At 35.3% G+C, this 16,353-nt stretch overlaps 1 protein-coding gene across 6 annotated transcripts in view; it reads right to left on the reverse strand.

Moving 5' to 3' along the window:
* USP40 (ubiquitin specific peptidase 40) overlaps positions 1–16,353 on the reverse strand; it is an 86,874-nt gene that overhangs the window by 25,861 nt on the left and 44,660 nt on the right. For all 6 annotated transcript variants that reach the window (XR_012920646.1, XR_002224163.2, XM_076006053.1 and 3 more), the window contains 3 exons: positions 13,100–13,153; positions 12,277–12,365; positions 10,746–10,832 (listed from right to left, as the gene is read on the reverse strand). Coding sequence is in view for 4 of the 6 variants with exons in the window: in XM_076006053.1 (XP_075862168.1) it covers positions 10,746–10,832; positions 12,277–12,365; positions 13,100–13,153 (230 nt within the window). In the remaining 2 variants the exon portion in view is untranslated. The remainder of the gene's footprint in view (positions 1–10,745; positions 10,833–12,276; positions 12,366–13,099; positions 13,154–16,353) is intronic.

Genomic DNA, 16,353 nt, shown 5'->3' on the forward strand with positions numbered 1-16,353 from the left:
GACTAAAGCTGTATTCAAAGAAAACAGGAGTCTTAAAGGCTTTCATTACTTAAGAAAAACAATGGAGTATTCAACTTAACTGCATTCCAAGTAGGGGAAACAGCCAGCTTAAAGGCTTTGTTTCAAAAACAGCAAGGCTGGGGGATGCATGCATTTATCAGATCAAAACCAGCAAGGAGGCCAGTGACTAGAATAGAGTGACTGAGAGAGGGAAATAGTTGAAGGTGTGAAAACAAAATAAAAACAGTACCAGAGGGCCAGATTACGTAGGCCCTTGTGAAGTCATTCAAGGCTTCAGCTTTTACTCTGGGAAACCACAGGAGGACTGTTGAGTATAGGAGTGACTAATCTCACTAACATTTTTAAGGATCACTCAACTTCTTTGTAAGAACAGACTCTGGGAAATGCAAGGCTGTAAGGAGAGAGATCAGGTAGGAATATGCTGGAATACTCCAGATGACAGATGACAATGGGTTTGACAGGATGGTAGTGGTGGAGGGAATGAGATATGGTGAGATCCTAGATACATTTTAATGATAGAACCAAAACAATTTCCTGCAAAACTGGACATGGAGTAAGAAAGAGAAAAATCAAGGACGACTTCAACGTATTTGGCATGAGCAAGTAGAAAAATGGAGCTGCCGTTAACTGAAGAAGAGAAAAATGTGAGTGGAGTGTGTTTCAGGAAGAAGAAGAGGAGTTCTGCTGTAGATGTAGTTCTGCTGTTCTTGGTTGGAACAACAAATTAGACAATCAAACGACAGTTAGAAGTTCTGGGGCAAGGTCCAGTTTAAGTATGGAGTTCTGGAACTAGGTCCAGTGTCAGAACTGGGAAGCACAATGCTCAAAAGGTAGAGAGAAAAAGAGGCAATGGCAAACTGAGAAGGGGTACACTAGTAGAGTGGAAGGAAAACCTGAAGAGTTGTAGTCTTCTGGAGTCAAGTGACAGAAGTACTTAAAAAAAACAGAGTCATTAACTGTGTTGAATGCTGCAGATAGAGCAAGTAAGATGAACAGGAAAAACTGCTCACAGGACACAGCAACATGGAGGCCACTGATGACCTTGACATGAGCTGTTACAGTGGCATAGCAAGGTACAAGTTTGCCTACAAGGGGTTTGAGAGAATATGCACAAGGGGATATATATATATCACTCTTTTGAAAAGTTTTGTGGCTTCTTTCTCTGAACTTAAAAACTTTAAAGTTAAAAGGCCAATGAAGAATTGGAAAATATTTATAGCATGTAATATAACAAAGGGTGAAAAAATGTTTTATCATGGAAATTTCAAACACATACAAATAAAAGTAAATTAATCCTAAAGTACTTATCACCCAGTCTCAATTATAGGTTGAGTATCCCTTATCTGAAATGGTTAAGACCAGAGGTGATTTGGATTTTGGATTTTTGAATATTTGTATTATACTTACCAGTCGAACATCCCTAATCTGAAAATCCACATTATGAAATGCTCCAATGAACATTTTGAGTGCCATGTCAAAAAGTCAAAAAGTGCTAAAAAAGTTTTATAACCTAGTGGCAGCTCTGTTTCCCCAGAGAGAGCACTATAGTTGTCTGGCCCACATGTGCCCATGCCTAGCCTGACAGCCGTGTGGCAGCACTCCTCTGCCCCCAGAGGGACCGACACATAGTCGTGCTCATGTGTTCCTTGCTCAACAAACAACCTGGCACCTCCGCCTCCAGCAAAACCATATCACCTTCATCACCCACAGTCTAGGCCACTGAGGTAACTGCAAATATAACTGATAAAGATTATAGCTGAAGACTGTATGGAGAGCACGCTACTGAGTACACCCAGAAACAAAGCCAATGCATCATTCCCAGCTAACAGCCTAGGACCCATCTACAAGAAAAAGCCTTTCCGTATGAAAGCTATTCCATAAAATCAAAAAAAGTAACTGTTCCACTAGATGTGCAGGTATCAATGTAGGGATACAAAAACATGAAAAAACAAGAAAACATGACACCCTCAAAGTAAGAAAATAAGTCTCCAGTAACAGACCTCAAAGAAAAGGATATTTATGAAATGCCTGAAAATGGATTCAAAGTAATGATCTTAAGGAAACTCAGTGAGATATAAGAAAATATATACAAATAATTCAACAAAATCAGAAAAATAATTTGTGATCTGAATGAGAAATTCAACAAAGAGATAGATATCATAAAAAAAGAACCAAACAAAAATCTTGGAGCTGAATAATTTAATGCATGAAATAAAAAATACAATTGAAAACTTCAACAAGAGACTAGATCAAGGAGAAGAAAGACTTTCTGAACTTGAAGAAAGGTCTTTTGAAATAACCCAGTCAGAGGACTAAAAAGAAATAACAATAAGAAGAAATTAAGAAAGCCTATAGAACCTATGGGACGCCATTAACAAACAAATTTTCACATTATAGTAGTGGAGGAGGGAGAATAAATTGACAAAGAAACCCTATTTATTGAAATAAAAGCTGAAAGTTTCCCAAGTTTCGTGAATGATATGGACATCCAGATCTAGAAAGCTCAAAGGTCCCCAACTAGACTCAATTCAAAAAGATCTTCTTTGAGGCACTCTATAATCAAAAGACAAAGACAAAGAAAGAATTCTAAAAGCTACAAGAGAAAAATGTCAAGTCACATAGGAGGGAATCTCCAATAGACTATTAGCAGATTTCTTAGCAGCAACTTTGTAGGCCAGGAGAGAATAAGATGATATAGTCAAAGTGCTGAAAGAAAAACAAACAAACAAAACTGTTGGCCAAGAATACTATAGTCAGCAAAGCTATCCTTCAGAAATGGAGAAATGAAGACTTTCCTAGACAAGCAAAAGCTAAAGGAATATATCACCACTAGACCAGTCTTACAAGAAATGCTTAAGGGAGTGCTACAACTGGAAACAAAAGGATGATAATTACTATCATAAAAACATGTAAAAGTATAAAACTCACCAGTATAGATAAACTCATAATCATACTCAGAATATTCCAGTGCTGTAATGGTGCTTGCTCTGTAAATCTATCAATCCTTTAGTAGGAAGGTTTAAAGTCAAAAGAGTTAAAAATAACAATAGCTACAATTAGTAGCTAACTAACACACAACAGATAAAGATATAAATTAAGGCAACAAAAATGTAAATTGTGGGGGAGAGGGAAAAAAGTCTACAGTGTTTTTATGTGACAAAAGTTAAGCTATTATCAGCTTAAAACAGTATATTATAACCACAAAACTATTTATTCCCACAGTAACCACAGAGAAAGAAATTACAACAGATACACAAACAAGAATGAGAAAGGAAACAAAGCTTACCATCACAGAAGACCACCAAACCACAGAAGTAAACAACAGGAGAGAAAGGAATGAACAAAGGAACTATAAAACAACCAGAGAACAATAAACACAAAGGTAGGAGTACATCCTTTCCTATCAGTAATAACCATGAATGTAAATGGATTAAATTTGCCAACAAAAAGATACAGAGTGGCTGAATGGATAAAAAAAGACGACCCAACTATATGTTGCCTAAAAGTGATTCACCTCACCATTAAAGACGAACAGACTGAAAGGATGAAAAAAAATATTCCATGCAAATGGAAACCAAAAGTAAGCAGGAATAGCCATATTTATATGAGATAAAATAGACTTTAACCCTTTGCACTCAGATGTTGAGTGTGACTTGACACGGTTAGCAAAAATTATAGAGATTAAAACTACTCTTTGAATGTATCAATAATTTGAAATATAAAAAAATCCAAATAAATAAGTTTGTATGAAAAGAAACTCCAGTTTTTTATTCTACTGCCGCGCTTTGCAAAATATGGGGTATTTAAAAAATTAAATCCTGAGTAGAATAAAGGAATCGAAAAAAAAAGCAAGCAAATGCAAGGGGTTAAGTTAAAAACTATAAAAAGAGACAAAGAACATCATTATATAATGATAAAGGGATCGATTAAACAAGAGTATATAACAATTGTATATATATATGTAACTAACGCCAGAGCACCCAAATATATAGAGCAAATATTATTAGATCTAAAGGGAGAGAAAGACTGCAACACAATAACGGTAGGGTACTTTAACACCCCACTTTCGATAATGGACAGATCACTGAGACAGAAAATCAACAAAGAACCTTTGGATTTAATGGCACCATAGATCAAATGGAGCTAATAAAAATTCCATCCAATAGGTGCAGGATACACATTCTTACCAACTGCACAAGGAACATCCTCCAGGATAGATCATATGTTAGGCCACAAAACAAGTCTTAAAAAATTTAAGACAGAGATAATATCAAATATATTCTCTGACCACATTGGTATAAAACTAGAAATCAACAATGAGAAAAACTTCAAAAACCATACAAACATATGGACATTAAACAACCTCATCCTAAATAACCAATGGGGTCAATGAAGAAATTAAAAGAGAAATTTAAAAATTTCTTGGGACAAAGAAGAATGGAAACATATCATACCAAAACCTATGGGACATAGCAAAAGCAGTTCTAAGAGGGAAGTTCAGAAGAGTCAATGCCTACATCAAAAATGAAGAAAGAGTTCCAATAAACAACCTAGCCATGTGCCTCAAGGAACTAGAAAAACAAGAATAAACATAATCCAAAAGGGTAGAAGGAAGGAAATAATAAACCTCACAGTAGAAATAAAACAGGGATGAAAAGAGCAATTCAGAACATTAACAAAGTTAGTTTTTTGAAAAGATGAACAAAATCAACAAACTTTTAGCTAGAGTAGAAAAAAAGAGAAGATTCAACTAAATAAAATCAGAGATGAAAAAGCAGACATTACAGCTCATACCAAAGAAATATAAAGGATCATAGGAAGTATTATGAACTATATGCCTACACATTAAAAAACAGAAGAAATAAATTCCTGGACACATACAACCTACCAAGATTAAATTATGAAGAAACAGACAATCTGAACAGAAAAATGAGTAAGAAAATTGAATCAGTGATAAAAATTCTTCCATTAAAGAAAAGTTCAGGACCTGAAGCTTCAATGCTGGATTCTACCAAACATTTAAAGAAGATGTAATACCAATTCTCCTCAAACTATTCCAGAAAACTGAAGAAGAAGGAATACTTCCAAACTCATTTCACGAGGGCAGCATTAGCCTGGTTCTAAAACCACACATGAACACACACAAAAAAGGAAATTATAGGTAAATAGCTGAAAGTTTTTCCTCTAAGATAAGGAATAAGACAAGTTTGCCATTTTTGCTGTCCCTATTCAACATATTAATATAGTACCAGAAGTGTTAGCCAGAGGAATCAGCAAGAGAACGAAATAAAAGGTATCCATACTGGAAAGGAAGAAGTCAAATTGTCCTGGTTTGCAGATGATATAGAAAACTCTAAAGACACCAACAAAAACCTGTTAGAACTAATAAAACTCAGTAAAGTTGCAGGACAAAAAAATCAACATACAAAAATCAGTTGGATTTCTCTATGCTAACAGCGAACTATCTGAAAAGGAAATCAAGAAAACAGTTCCATTTAAAGTAGCTACAAAAGACATAAGATACCTAGGAATAAACTTAACCAAAGAGGTAAAGGATCTATACTGAAAACTATACACTGATGAAATAAATTGAAGAGGACACAAATAATAGAAAGATATATCCTATGTTCATGGATTGAAAAAATTAATATTGTTAAAACAGCTAAACTACCCAAAGTAATCTACAAATTTAATGCAATCTTTATCGAAATACCAAGAACATTTTTCACAGAAATAGAAAAACAATGCAAAATTCATATGGAACCACAAAAGACTCCAGATAGCCAAAGTAATCCTGAGCAAAAAGAATAAAGCTGGAGGCTTCATGCTACCTGACTTCAAAATATACTACAAAGCTATGGTAACTAAAACAGCAAGGCCCTGGCATAACAACAGACACATAGATCAATGGAACAGAACAGAGAGCCCAGAAATAAATTCACACACTTATAATACGCTGAGTCAGCAGGTTGTATGGTGGAGAAAAAGTTTTTATTCTGCATAGCACTAAGCAGGGAGACAGGAGAAATTTCTCAAATCTGTCTCGCTGAGAATTTGGAAGACGGGGTTTTTAAGGGTAGTTTGACAGGCAAGGGATTAGGCAGTTAGGTTTGTTAATTGGGGCAAAATTATAGGGATATAGAAATCATCTCCTGTTACTCTAGTCCCTGGGGTCACAATTCCAGTTAAGTCAGTTTCTCTGTATGGGGGCCTATCCATCCACTTGAATGTGGGGTCTGGAAGATATCTTAAAAACTACCGTTAGCTATCGAAAAGGTGATGTTAATCATGGAGAAAGTTAAGAATCTTTACTGACACCAGCTATGGGGAGAAGTTAAAAATCTTTATGGTGGTCCCCCAGTGCAAGCATGTGGAAGAGAAAAAAAAAAAAATTAAAAATTAAAAAAAAAAATAAAAAATAAAAAAAATCTTTATGGTCACCAGCTGCATGGCTTTGGAGTGGTAATTACAGGGGGAAAGTTACTAATTATTACCATTATTTTTAGTTAAGACCTGTGCATTATTTTTATCTAGGCCCTTACCACAGTTCTTGCCTTGCACCCCATTATTGAAGTGGTTTCACCCTAACTTCCACCATATACAAAAATCAACTCAAAATGGATTAAAGACTTATACGTAAAACCTGAAACCATGAAACTACTAGAAGGAATGGGGAAGTATATAGGGGAACCACTTTATGACATTGGGCTGGGCAACGATTTTTAAAATAAGACCTCAAAAGCACAGGCAACAAAAGCAAATATAGGCCAGGCGCGGTGGCTCACGCCTGTAATCCTAGCACTTTGGGAGGCCGAGGCGGGCGGATTGCTCAAGGTCAGGAGTTCGAAACCAGCCTGAGCGAGACCCCGTCTCTACCAAAAATAGAAAGAAATTAATTGACCAACTAAAAATATAAATATACAAAAAATTAGCCGGGCATAGTGGCGTATGCCTGTAGTCCCAGCTACTCGGGAGGCTGAGGCAGTAGGATCGCTGAGCCCAGGAGATTGAGGTTGCTGTGAGCCAGGCTGACGCCACGGTACTCACTCTAGCCTGGGCAACAAAGTGAGACTCTGCCTCAAAAAAAAAAAAAAAAAGCAAATATAGACAAATGAGATTACATCAGACTCAAAAACTTTTGCACAGCAAAGGAAACAACAGAGTGAAGAGACAACCTACAAAATGGGAAAAAATATTTGCAAGCTATACATCTGACAAATGGTTAATATCCAGAATATATAAAGAACTTAACAACAAAAAAATAAATAACAGTTAAAAAATGGGCAAAAACCCTTAATAGACATTTCTCAAAAGAAGACATACAAATGGCTAACAGGTACATGAAAAAAATCCTCGACATCACTAATCTTCAGGGAAATGCAAATCAGAAACTCAATGATATACCACCTTACTCAGTTAGAATGGCATTATCAAAAGACAAAAGAAAACAGCATTGGCAACGTTGTGGTGAAAAGGGAACACTTACCACACACTGTTGGTGGGATCGTAAATTAGTACAGCCATGATCGAAAGCAGTATGGAGGTTCCTCAAAAAATTAAAACTAGAACTACCTACCATATGATCCCACACTCCCACTACTGAGTATATTTCCAAAGGAAATAAAATCAGTACGTCCAAGAGATGTCTGCACTTGCATGTTTACTGAAGCATTATTTACACTAGCCCAGATATGCAATCAACCTAAGTGTCAGACAACGAATGAGTGGGTAAAGAAAATGTGGTATATATGCACAATAGAGTAGTATTCAGCCATAAAAAAGAATAACATCCTGCGACGACATGAAAGAATGAACCTGGAGGACATCAATTAAGTGAATAAGCCAGACATAGAAAGACTACAGAAATACCACTTGATCTCACTCATAAGTGGAATCTTCAACTAAAAACAAAAGAGTTGATACTTATGATAGCGGTTACTGGAGACTGCGGAAGGGAGACAGGAGGGGTGGATGAGGAGAGGTTAGTCAATGGGTACAAAGTTACAATTAGATAGCAGGACTAGTTCTGTTCTATCGCATTGGTAGGGTGATGACAGTTAACTGTTATAACCTAGCTAGACGAAAGGCTTTTGAATGTTCTGACCAAAATGGAATGTTACGTGCATGAGGTGATGATATGCTAAATATCCTGATTTGATCATTATAGATCAAATAGTACTATACATTTTGGTACATGTATGTACCAAAATACCAAATTGTACTTCATAAATGTATATAATTATAATGTCTCAATTAAAAAAAATTTTTTAAATAAAAATAAAGTGACAAATTTTGGATTTTCGGATTAGGGAAGCTCAGCCTGTATTGCCATGGCCAGTCTTATTTATCAATAGTCCTACCCACTCCCCTCTTCTTGCCCCAGATTCTTTTGAAGCAAATGGGCAGATATAGGATTTCACTTGTAAATATTTAGTATGCATCTCTAAAAGGATTCTTCTTTTAAAAAAAACCCTAAAGTGATTGACATCTAAAAATATTAAGAATTCCTTATTACCAACAAATATCCAAGTAATGTTGAAATTTCTCTACATTCTGTTAAATTATTATGAAAGTTCTTTTGGCTTGAATTAAGGTCCAAATAAAGTCCATACGTTGCAACTGGTTGCTACTAATCTCTCTTTTAAGACTCTTTAGACCTATAAGTTGCCCCTGGTCCCTGTAATTTATCTGTTGAAGAAGAGTTTCCAATTTGGATTTTACAGGCTGCAGACCTGTACTGCCTTTTACATGTTCTTACATCTCCTGAATTTCTTATAAATTGGTAGTTAGACCTAAGGCTTGATCAGACTCAGGTCCAATTTTTTGCTTTTTGCAAGAATGGCATGTGTATTGTTTTGAGCTTCTATCATGTCTGAGTGTTCTTTTTTTGGGTTGATAACAGTCTTTTGAGGATCACTGCTTAGGTCCATTAATTTATTAGGAGTTGAAAAATTGTGATATTCTAAAATTCCTTATTCATTTATTAGCTGGAACATATCTATAAAGAAAAACTTCTCATTGAAAAGGAAAAACAGAATGCTTGATTTTTTTTCATTTATAGGTCCCTAGCATCAGCCATAAGTAACCAGTAAATATTTTCTTTTAGGACCAGTATGAACTCATGGATTTTACATATATGTTTTATTTATTTATTTATTTATTTATTTATTTATTTATTTATTTATTTATTTATTTATTTATTTGAGACAGAGTCTTGCTTTGTTGTCTAGGCTAGAGCAAGTGCCATGGTGTCAGCCTAGCTCATAGCAACCTCAAACTCCTGGGCTCAAGCGATCCTCCTCCTCAGCCTCCCGAGTAGCTGGGACTACAGGCATGTGCCACCATGCCTGGCTAATTTTTTCTCTAAATATTAGTTGGTCAATTAATTTCTTTCTATTTATAGTAGAGACAGGGTCTCGCTCTTGCTCAGGCTGGTTTCGAACTCCTGACCTCGAGCAATCCACCCGCCTCGGCCTCCCAGAGTGCTAGGATCACAGGCGTGAGCCACCACGCCTGGCCTTATATATATGTTTTAATTAATTTTAATTATTCTTCTCACTGATGTTCAAATTATCTCATTTGACTAGTAGGCTCCTCAGTCTCTTTGATGATTCCGACAGTCTTTGTTAGTAGCTTCACTGCTTTTTGTGATGACAAAATGTTCCGGGCTTATCTTACATATTTCCTGACCTAGATATAAAACCAGCCACTATTCCAAGATGCCGTGGTTCCTTTTTTATTTTTTTTTTTTTTTTTGAGACAGAGTCTCGCTTTGTTGCCCAGGCTAGAGTGAGTGCCATGGCATCAGCCTAGCTCACAGTAACCTCAAACTCCTGGGCTCAAGCGATCCTCCTGCCTCTGCCTCCTGAGTAGCTGGGACTACAGGCATGCGCCACCATTTTTTCTCTATATATTAGTTGGGCAGTTAATTTCTTTCTATTTATAGTAGAGACGGGGTCTCGCTCTTGCTCAGGCTGGTTTCGAACTCCTGACCTCCAGCAATCCGCCTGCCTTGGCCTCCCAGAGTGCTAGGATTACAGGCGTGAGCCGTCACGCCCAGCCGGCCTGGTTCCTTTCAGTAAAAAAAGATTTTTAGCAACCATAATCTGGGTGCTCGGGGTGCTTGCTGCTACCAGGTTGGTCACTGTTGCTAAGCTTGACATAGCTAGAAAAAAACATTTTTTAAAGAAAAAATACATGAAGCTCATTTAGATTCTTCTAATTGATGAGTACAGGTTTTTATTTAACCACTAATTTAGCTGATTTTACCTGTCTCTCCATTATCCAATACTGAAACTCCCAGTTTTCAATAATAGCAACAATATAATTATTCATTTATTTTATCATACACAGTTATATATATATAAGCATTCATACCTGTGTTTATATATAAATACTACAAAAATATGCCAAAATGTTAATATTGGCGGGATAAGGAATGATGAAGGGTTTTCATTTTTTTCTTTTAATACATTTCTGCATATTCCAAATTTCTATAATATTGATAATCAGAAAAATTTAAAAATAGTAATCTTACTTAAAAATTCCAGTTGGTGCACTAATTTTCAAGCTCCCAAAACTATTCCTTTAGTGGGTACATATAATTCTTTGAAGCATATTATATAAACCCTAGCCATAGGAGCTCTAAAATCCTACCATAGGATACCACTGCTCCCCATACCAAATACCCACAGCCCCTGAAAATAAAAGGCAAAATTACTTACATCTCTCACAGATACTGTTTCTTCTACTATGATCTCCATCTCTGTACCAGGTTGAACGTCACTCCCCATCGCAAAAAACAGGAACAGCTAAGATCAAGACAGAAGTATGAATGTAATTTAATCTAAATTAAAAAATTCAATAAATGTATTATTTACTTTCAAGAAAGTAAAAGTAAAGCCAAGGTTCCATGAAACTTAAATAAAAATCTCAAAATATGTAAAAACAAGACTATGTTGAGTAATTTAATGTTACAGTTTAAACAATAATTTCACCTACCTCCAAATGTAAAATGCTTCATCACTTTTTACTAATAAATATCTCACACATACACTATTTCTTCTATGAGCTCCATCTCTGTCTCAATCACTCCCCAAAGCAATTTTTAATTAATATACACAGTTAAAATTAATTATTTTTCTGAGCCACTTAATTTTGATTTTATTTTCTGCCTAGGGATTCCGTATATTATAATTCCCAAGACCCCAAAGGAAAAATGTAAATCTGATCTCTAGCCAATTTAGTTCCTTATAGCCCTGCTTTTTTTTTTTTTTATCTCAATATCACTTGTCATGTTTTCCCTCCTATCAGCTTCTTGCACTATTATTTGCTAGAGTTCAAGGGAAAGCAAATTACAAGTGAAGTAGTTAGAAAACTAATTAAATGAATCCACAAATCATGGGAAACTTGATATGAGTACAGAGTACTCTGATACCGGGTATTAACAATATCATTATGACTTTTGGACTGAAATAAGTTGATTAACTAGGCAGGGCTTCAGCCAAGGTAACCCGACGATATAAAAAATGAACACTGATAAAGTCAAAGGGAAAGGGAAGCTGCCGTGAGACTATTATATTATTGCAGAGTCATAAGTCCAAAATCAATATACTGTATTTCATTAAATCTAAAATGTTACTGTTAGATTATTTTCTGTACCACTAAAAAGAAAACAAATAAAATAAAAGGCAATAAAAATAAAAATAAAAAATAATATAAAATATTTATTATATTTATATAATATTTAATATTAATATTCAATATTTATGTTTTATATATTAATATTAATATTTAATATTTATATAAATATAAAATATTTATTATAAAAATAAATATATAAATAAAAATAAAAATAAAAGGCAAATAAAATAAAAACAGTGCATCTATAACTGCAGAATGCCACTACTGTAAGATGCAACCTAATCTCACAGATATTAAAATGTGAAGGAAAAAAGGTACATCTCAGAATTTATGAAATATAGTGGTTGAAAATGGTGGCACTCAACCTTAAAGATCCCTCTTAACAACAAAATTTTCACAGAAAAAGAACCTTATAAATATGGTTTGGCATAATATTTTATATTTAAAACCAGAAAACTATAAAGATGTATTCCTAAAACAATTTGTCATTTAAGGAAAAAAAATTTTTAGAGGAAAAATATTATTACTGGTGTGGTTATGGTACTAATTATAAAATTAAGATGTTCTGGTATGGAAAGGTTGGTTTTATTCTGACAGATGAACTTATTTTACCTGAGAGGAAGTTGGTGCTTTTCCAAGACACAGGCCCAATGAACTCCCCATCTTCAATTCTGCCTCCTTCAAAGTATAACAGTCTGGCACTATAAAGAATGTTGATAACATAATGAATATTGTTTATTCATACCTCTCTAAGCAAAATAATAAGCTAAAATCAGTCATTCTTTGAAAATAGAGAATATCAAGAAAGCCTACACTATGGTTATGATTGATTTTTTATTTCTGTACTCTCATATTTATTCTTGTTCTCTGTACAATGCTAAGAAGCACCTATGAAAGTTCTAGTTTCCTACTCAATAAAAACGACTTGTTCAAAGAGTTGCTGTTAATATGGACTAAAAGGCAGATATTCTGAATTGACCCGAGAATGGTGGACTACCTTCTTCCAAGTGGATACTGTGATTACCATCAATAATTAGGCTTGTACATAACTAAATTAAGTCTAATGATAAGAGGAGTTACAGAGGTGAGAATCAAAGACTTTATTCTATAACTGGTATCACAATAAAATTAGCAAAACAAACAGAAAAGCTTTGAAAATAAAGCTAGAAAAATATAATAAGATCAAAACCATGACTAAAATGAGGATCAGATAATCAGAAAGATAAGTGTTTAATTAAAAAAACCAAAGTGTTTGTTTCTGGTTAAGGTTTTCTGAAACACATGAGTAAGATACGTGGATGGAAATATGTCTATATCAGTTTCTTAAAAGTTAAAGAATGTTAGGTATTGGAAGCCATTATTTAAAGTAGAAGTTTTAAGAAAGACAAACAGGTATGAGTGTAGCCAGCTTCTGAAAGCTCCCAGAAAGACTTACCTGGGCAAAGCAGCTTCCCATTTCTGTCAATAGGTCTCAAACAGCTGTTCTCAGCTATGAATAAAAGGAAGTTAGTCAGGGCACCAAAGAAAATGAGAGAGAGATACTCTATTGTGTTCATCAGCAGACAGCTACAGTAAGCTAAAAAAAGCAAAACCAAAAATAAAAACCAAAAACCCCCCAACAACCCAAAACACCTAAAACCAAGCACAGTTACTCTTTGCTTTGCATAGTAGTGCGAGACTGTAAAAATATAAGCTGAAACTGGAAAGCAATCTTAATCAATGGAAAAAATTATAATTGTTCCATGAGTTTTAAAAATTTTTGTCATAACATTTAACATGTCTGGTATACATGTATTGGGAAAAGAAAAAAACAGCAAAATTAATATTTACAGTGTAATTTAAAACACTAGAAACTTTGAGAATTAAAATGCTTTCTTTGTAAAACACATACCAAGAGTAGTTTAAATAGGGCTTGCTTTCTTCTCACTGTATAGCTTTCCTATCCCCCGGCAAACTATCGTACTCCTTTCTAAGTTTGGATCAGCTTCCAATAATTTATATTTTGTGTGTTCAATGTCATGAAGTATCTTTGAGAGCTCCTTTAATGTGAAGTTTCTACCAGCATCACTTCTGCTGGGAAGTCTTCATCCTTTTTATCACCACTTTCCTCACTTATGTTGGGAAGTTCATCTTCACCAAATTCCTCAGCTGCATATCTAGAGTCTCTCAAGCGACAGCAGTGTCAACAATTCCACAGGCGGCTGCTATTTCTATAATTCCACACATCTTTGCTTCTTTGTGCCCTTTCTTCTGGCTCGGTCAATTCCCTGTTTCAATTATCCAATCTGGTAAAATGGCATGTGGGTTCATCGCTTAGAGAAAAGGAGGGAACATAACTACACGCTTTGCTGGCTGTGCAGTGAGCTGCATATGCAGTGACCAACCACCAGCAGACTTGAAAGAAGTGAAGTGCCTGGTCACTGCTCACGGTGCACCTCTGTTATCTATGTGGTCATCTGTGCACTGCAGCTAGCAGCCAAGGGTGTGTTTTATTCAGTTACAGTTAATATACCATGGTTGCTGAAGTTTGAACCATGTTGCTGGGAGACTGATGTTATGTAATTAAACCATGGTAACTAAACTTTATGCATATCAGAATGTCTGTCTTTAAAATATGTTGGGTGATTTTATGCTTTTTAAATGGATTAGGGCCAGCATGCCCTATTTTTGAGTATGTAGATTCCTGCTTTATGGGAATGAGCACACCAGGTTTTCAGTCCAAACAGAATTCTTACAAAGTAGGACATGAATAAGGGGGTGGAGGGGGATGGAGGGTTGAGCTTTCTGAACTGGCAAGAATGTCATGGGCCTTAGAAGTTCTAATTTTATTAGATCATGGAAGAATCTCTTTCTGTGATTTCTTAGTTCAATATCTTATACTATGGTGAAATGAAGCTAGCATATAATTCTAATGTAAATTTCTTGTCAACTGGAAGAGTTTGTGAAGAGTTCCCCAATTTAAAATGTGCTTTTTTTTTTTGAGACAGAGTCTCACTCTGTTGCCCGGGCCAGAGTGCCGTGGCATCAGCCTAGTTCACAGCAACCTCAGACTCCTGAGCTCAAGCAATCCTACTGCCTCAGCCTCCCAAGTAGCTGGGAATACAGGCATGCACCTGGTAAGTGAATGTTTAAATTTATAAGAAACAATCTAACTTTTCTGAGGTGACTGTACTGTTTTATAATCCCATCAGCAATTTGTGGGAGTTCCAGTTGTTCCACAACTTCACTAATACTTGGTTTTATCAGTATTTTAAATTTTAACTATTCCACTGGGTGCACAGAAGTGTGTCATTATAGTTTTAATTTGATGGCTAATGATACTGAGCATCTTTCCTTTCCCTAAATTTACTGGTCATTCACAGGTAGGACTTAGTTTGTAAAGTATCTGTTCGATCTTTCCAATTCAGATTCAGTTGCTTGCCTTATGTTTAGGTTACAAGTATTGTTTTATATGTTCTGTATTTAAATCCACTGTCAAATTTGCATTTTTTTTTTTTTTTTTTTTTGAGACAGAGTCTTGCTTTGTTGCCCAGGCTAGAGTGAGTGGCATGGCATCAGCCTAGCTCACAGCAACCTTAAACTCCTGGGCTTAAGCAATCCTGCTGTTTCAGCCTCCTGAGTAGCTGGGATTACAGGCATGCACCACCATGCCCGGCTAATTTTTTCTATATATATATTAGTTGGCCAATTAATTTCTTTCTATTGATAGTAGAGACGGGGTCTTGCTCTTGCTCAGGGTGGTTTCGAACTCCTGACCTCGAGCAATCTACCCGCCTCAGCCTCCCAGAGTGCTAGGATTACAGGCATGAGCCACCGTGCCTGGCCCAAATATGCATTTTATAACTATTTTCTCCCAGTTTGTGGCTTGCCTTTTCAAATGCTTTTAGAAGGCCAGGTGCGGTGGCTCACTCTAGCCTGGGCAACAGAGTGAGACTCTGTCTCAAAAAAAAAAAACCTTTTTGAAGAACAGTTTTAAATTTTGATGTAGTGTATTAGTTTTTTCTATTTAAATTTAATTTTATTTAAATTTTTTAATTTAAATATTGATGTAGTCTAATTTATTAGTTTTTCCATTGTTTGTGCTTTTTGAGTATTATCTTTAAATATACAAACCTTTCCTTATGGTGAAGTAAAAAATATATTCTCATACATTTTCTCCCAGAAATTTTATAGTTCTAGGTTTTAACATTTAGTTCTATGATCCATTTTGAGTTAATTTTTTACATCATGTGAAGTAAAGCTTGGGGTTCATTTTTGAACATATGGATAACCAAATGATCTGCATTTGATTTTCTGCATTTGGATACCTGGTTATCTGGTTATTTGGTGATCTGGCACTATCTGTTGAAAATACACTATCTTTCTCCATGGAAATACCTTGTCACCTTTTCTGAAAGTCAACTATGTGTGCACCTATTTCTGGATTCTCTATTTAGTTTCGCTGTAAATATTTTAGGCTTCAAGGGCCACATATGATCTCTGCTGCACATTCTTCTTTAACCAGCCTTTTTAAAGTGAAGAAACTATCCTTTGTTCACCAGCTATATAAAAACAGGTTGTAGGCCATAGTTTGCCGACTCATGCTCCATATGTTTACCTATATGCCAAAACAGTGTCTACAGTAAGTTTTGAAATCAGATAGTGTAACTCTTCCAATTTTTTTTTCAAAATTGTTATAGCTACTTTAGG

Source organism: Microcebus murinus, chromosome 8, assembly GCF_040939455.1.
Source record: "Microcebus murinus isolate Inina chromosome 8, M.murinus_Inina_mat1.0, whole genome shotgun sequence".
NCBI lineage: Eukaryota > Metazoa > Chordata > Mammalia > Primates > Cheirogaleidae > Microcebus > Microcebus murinus.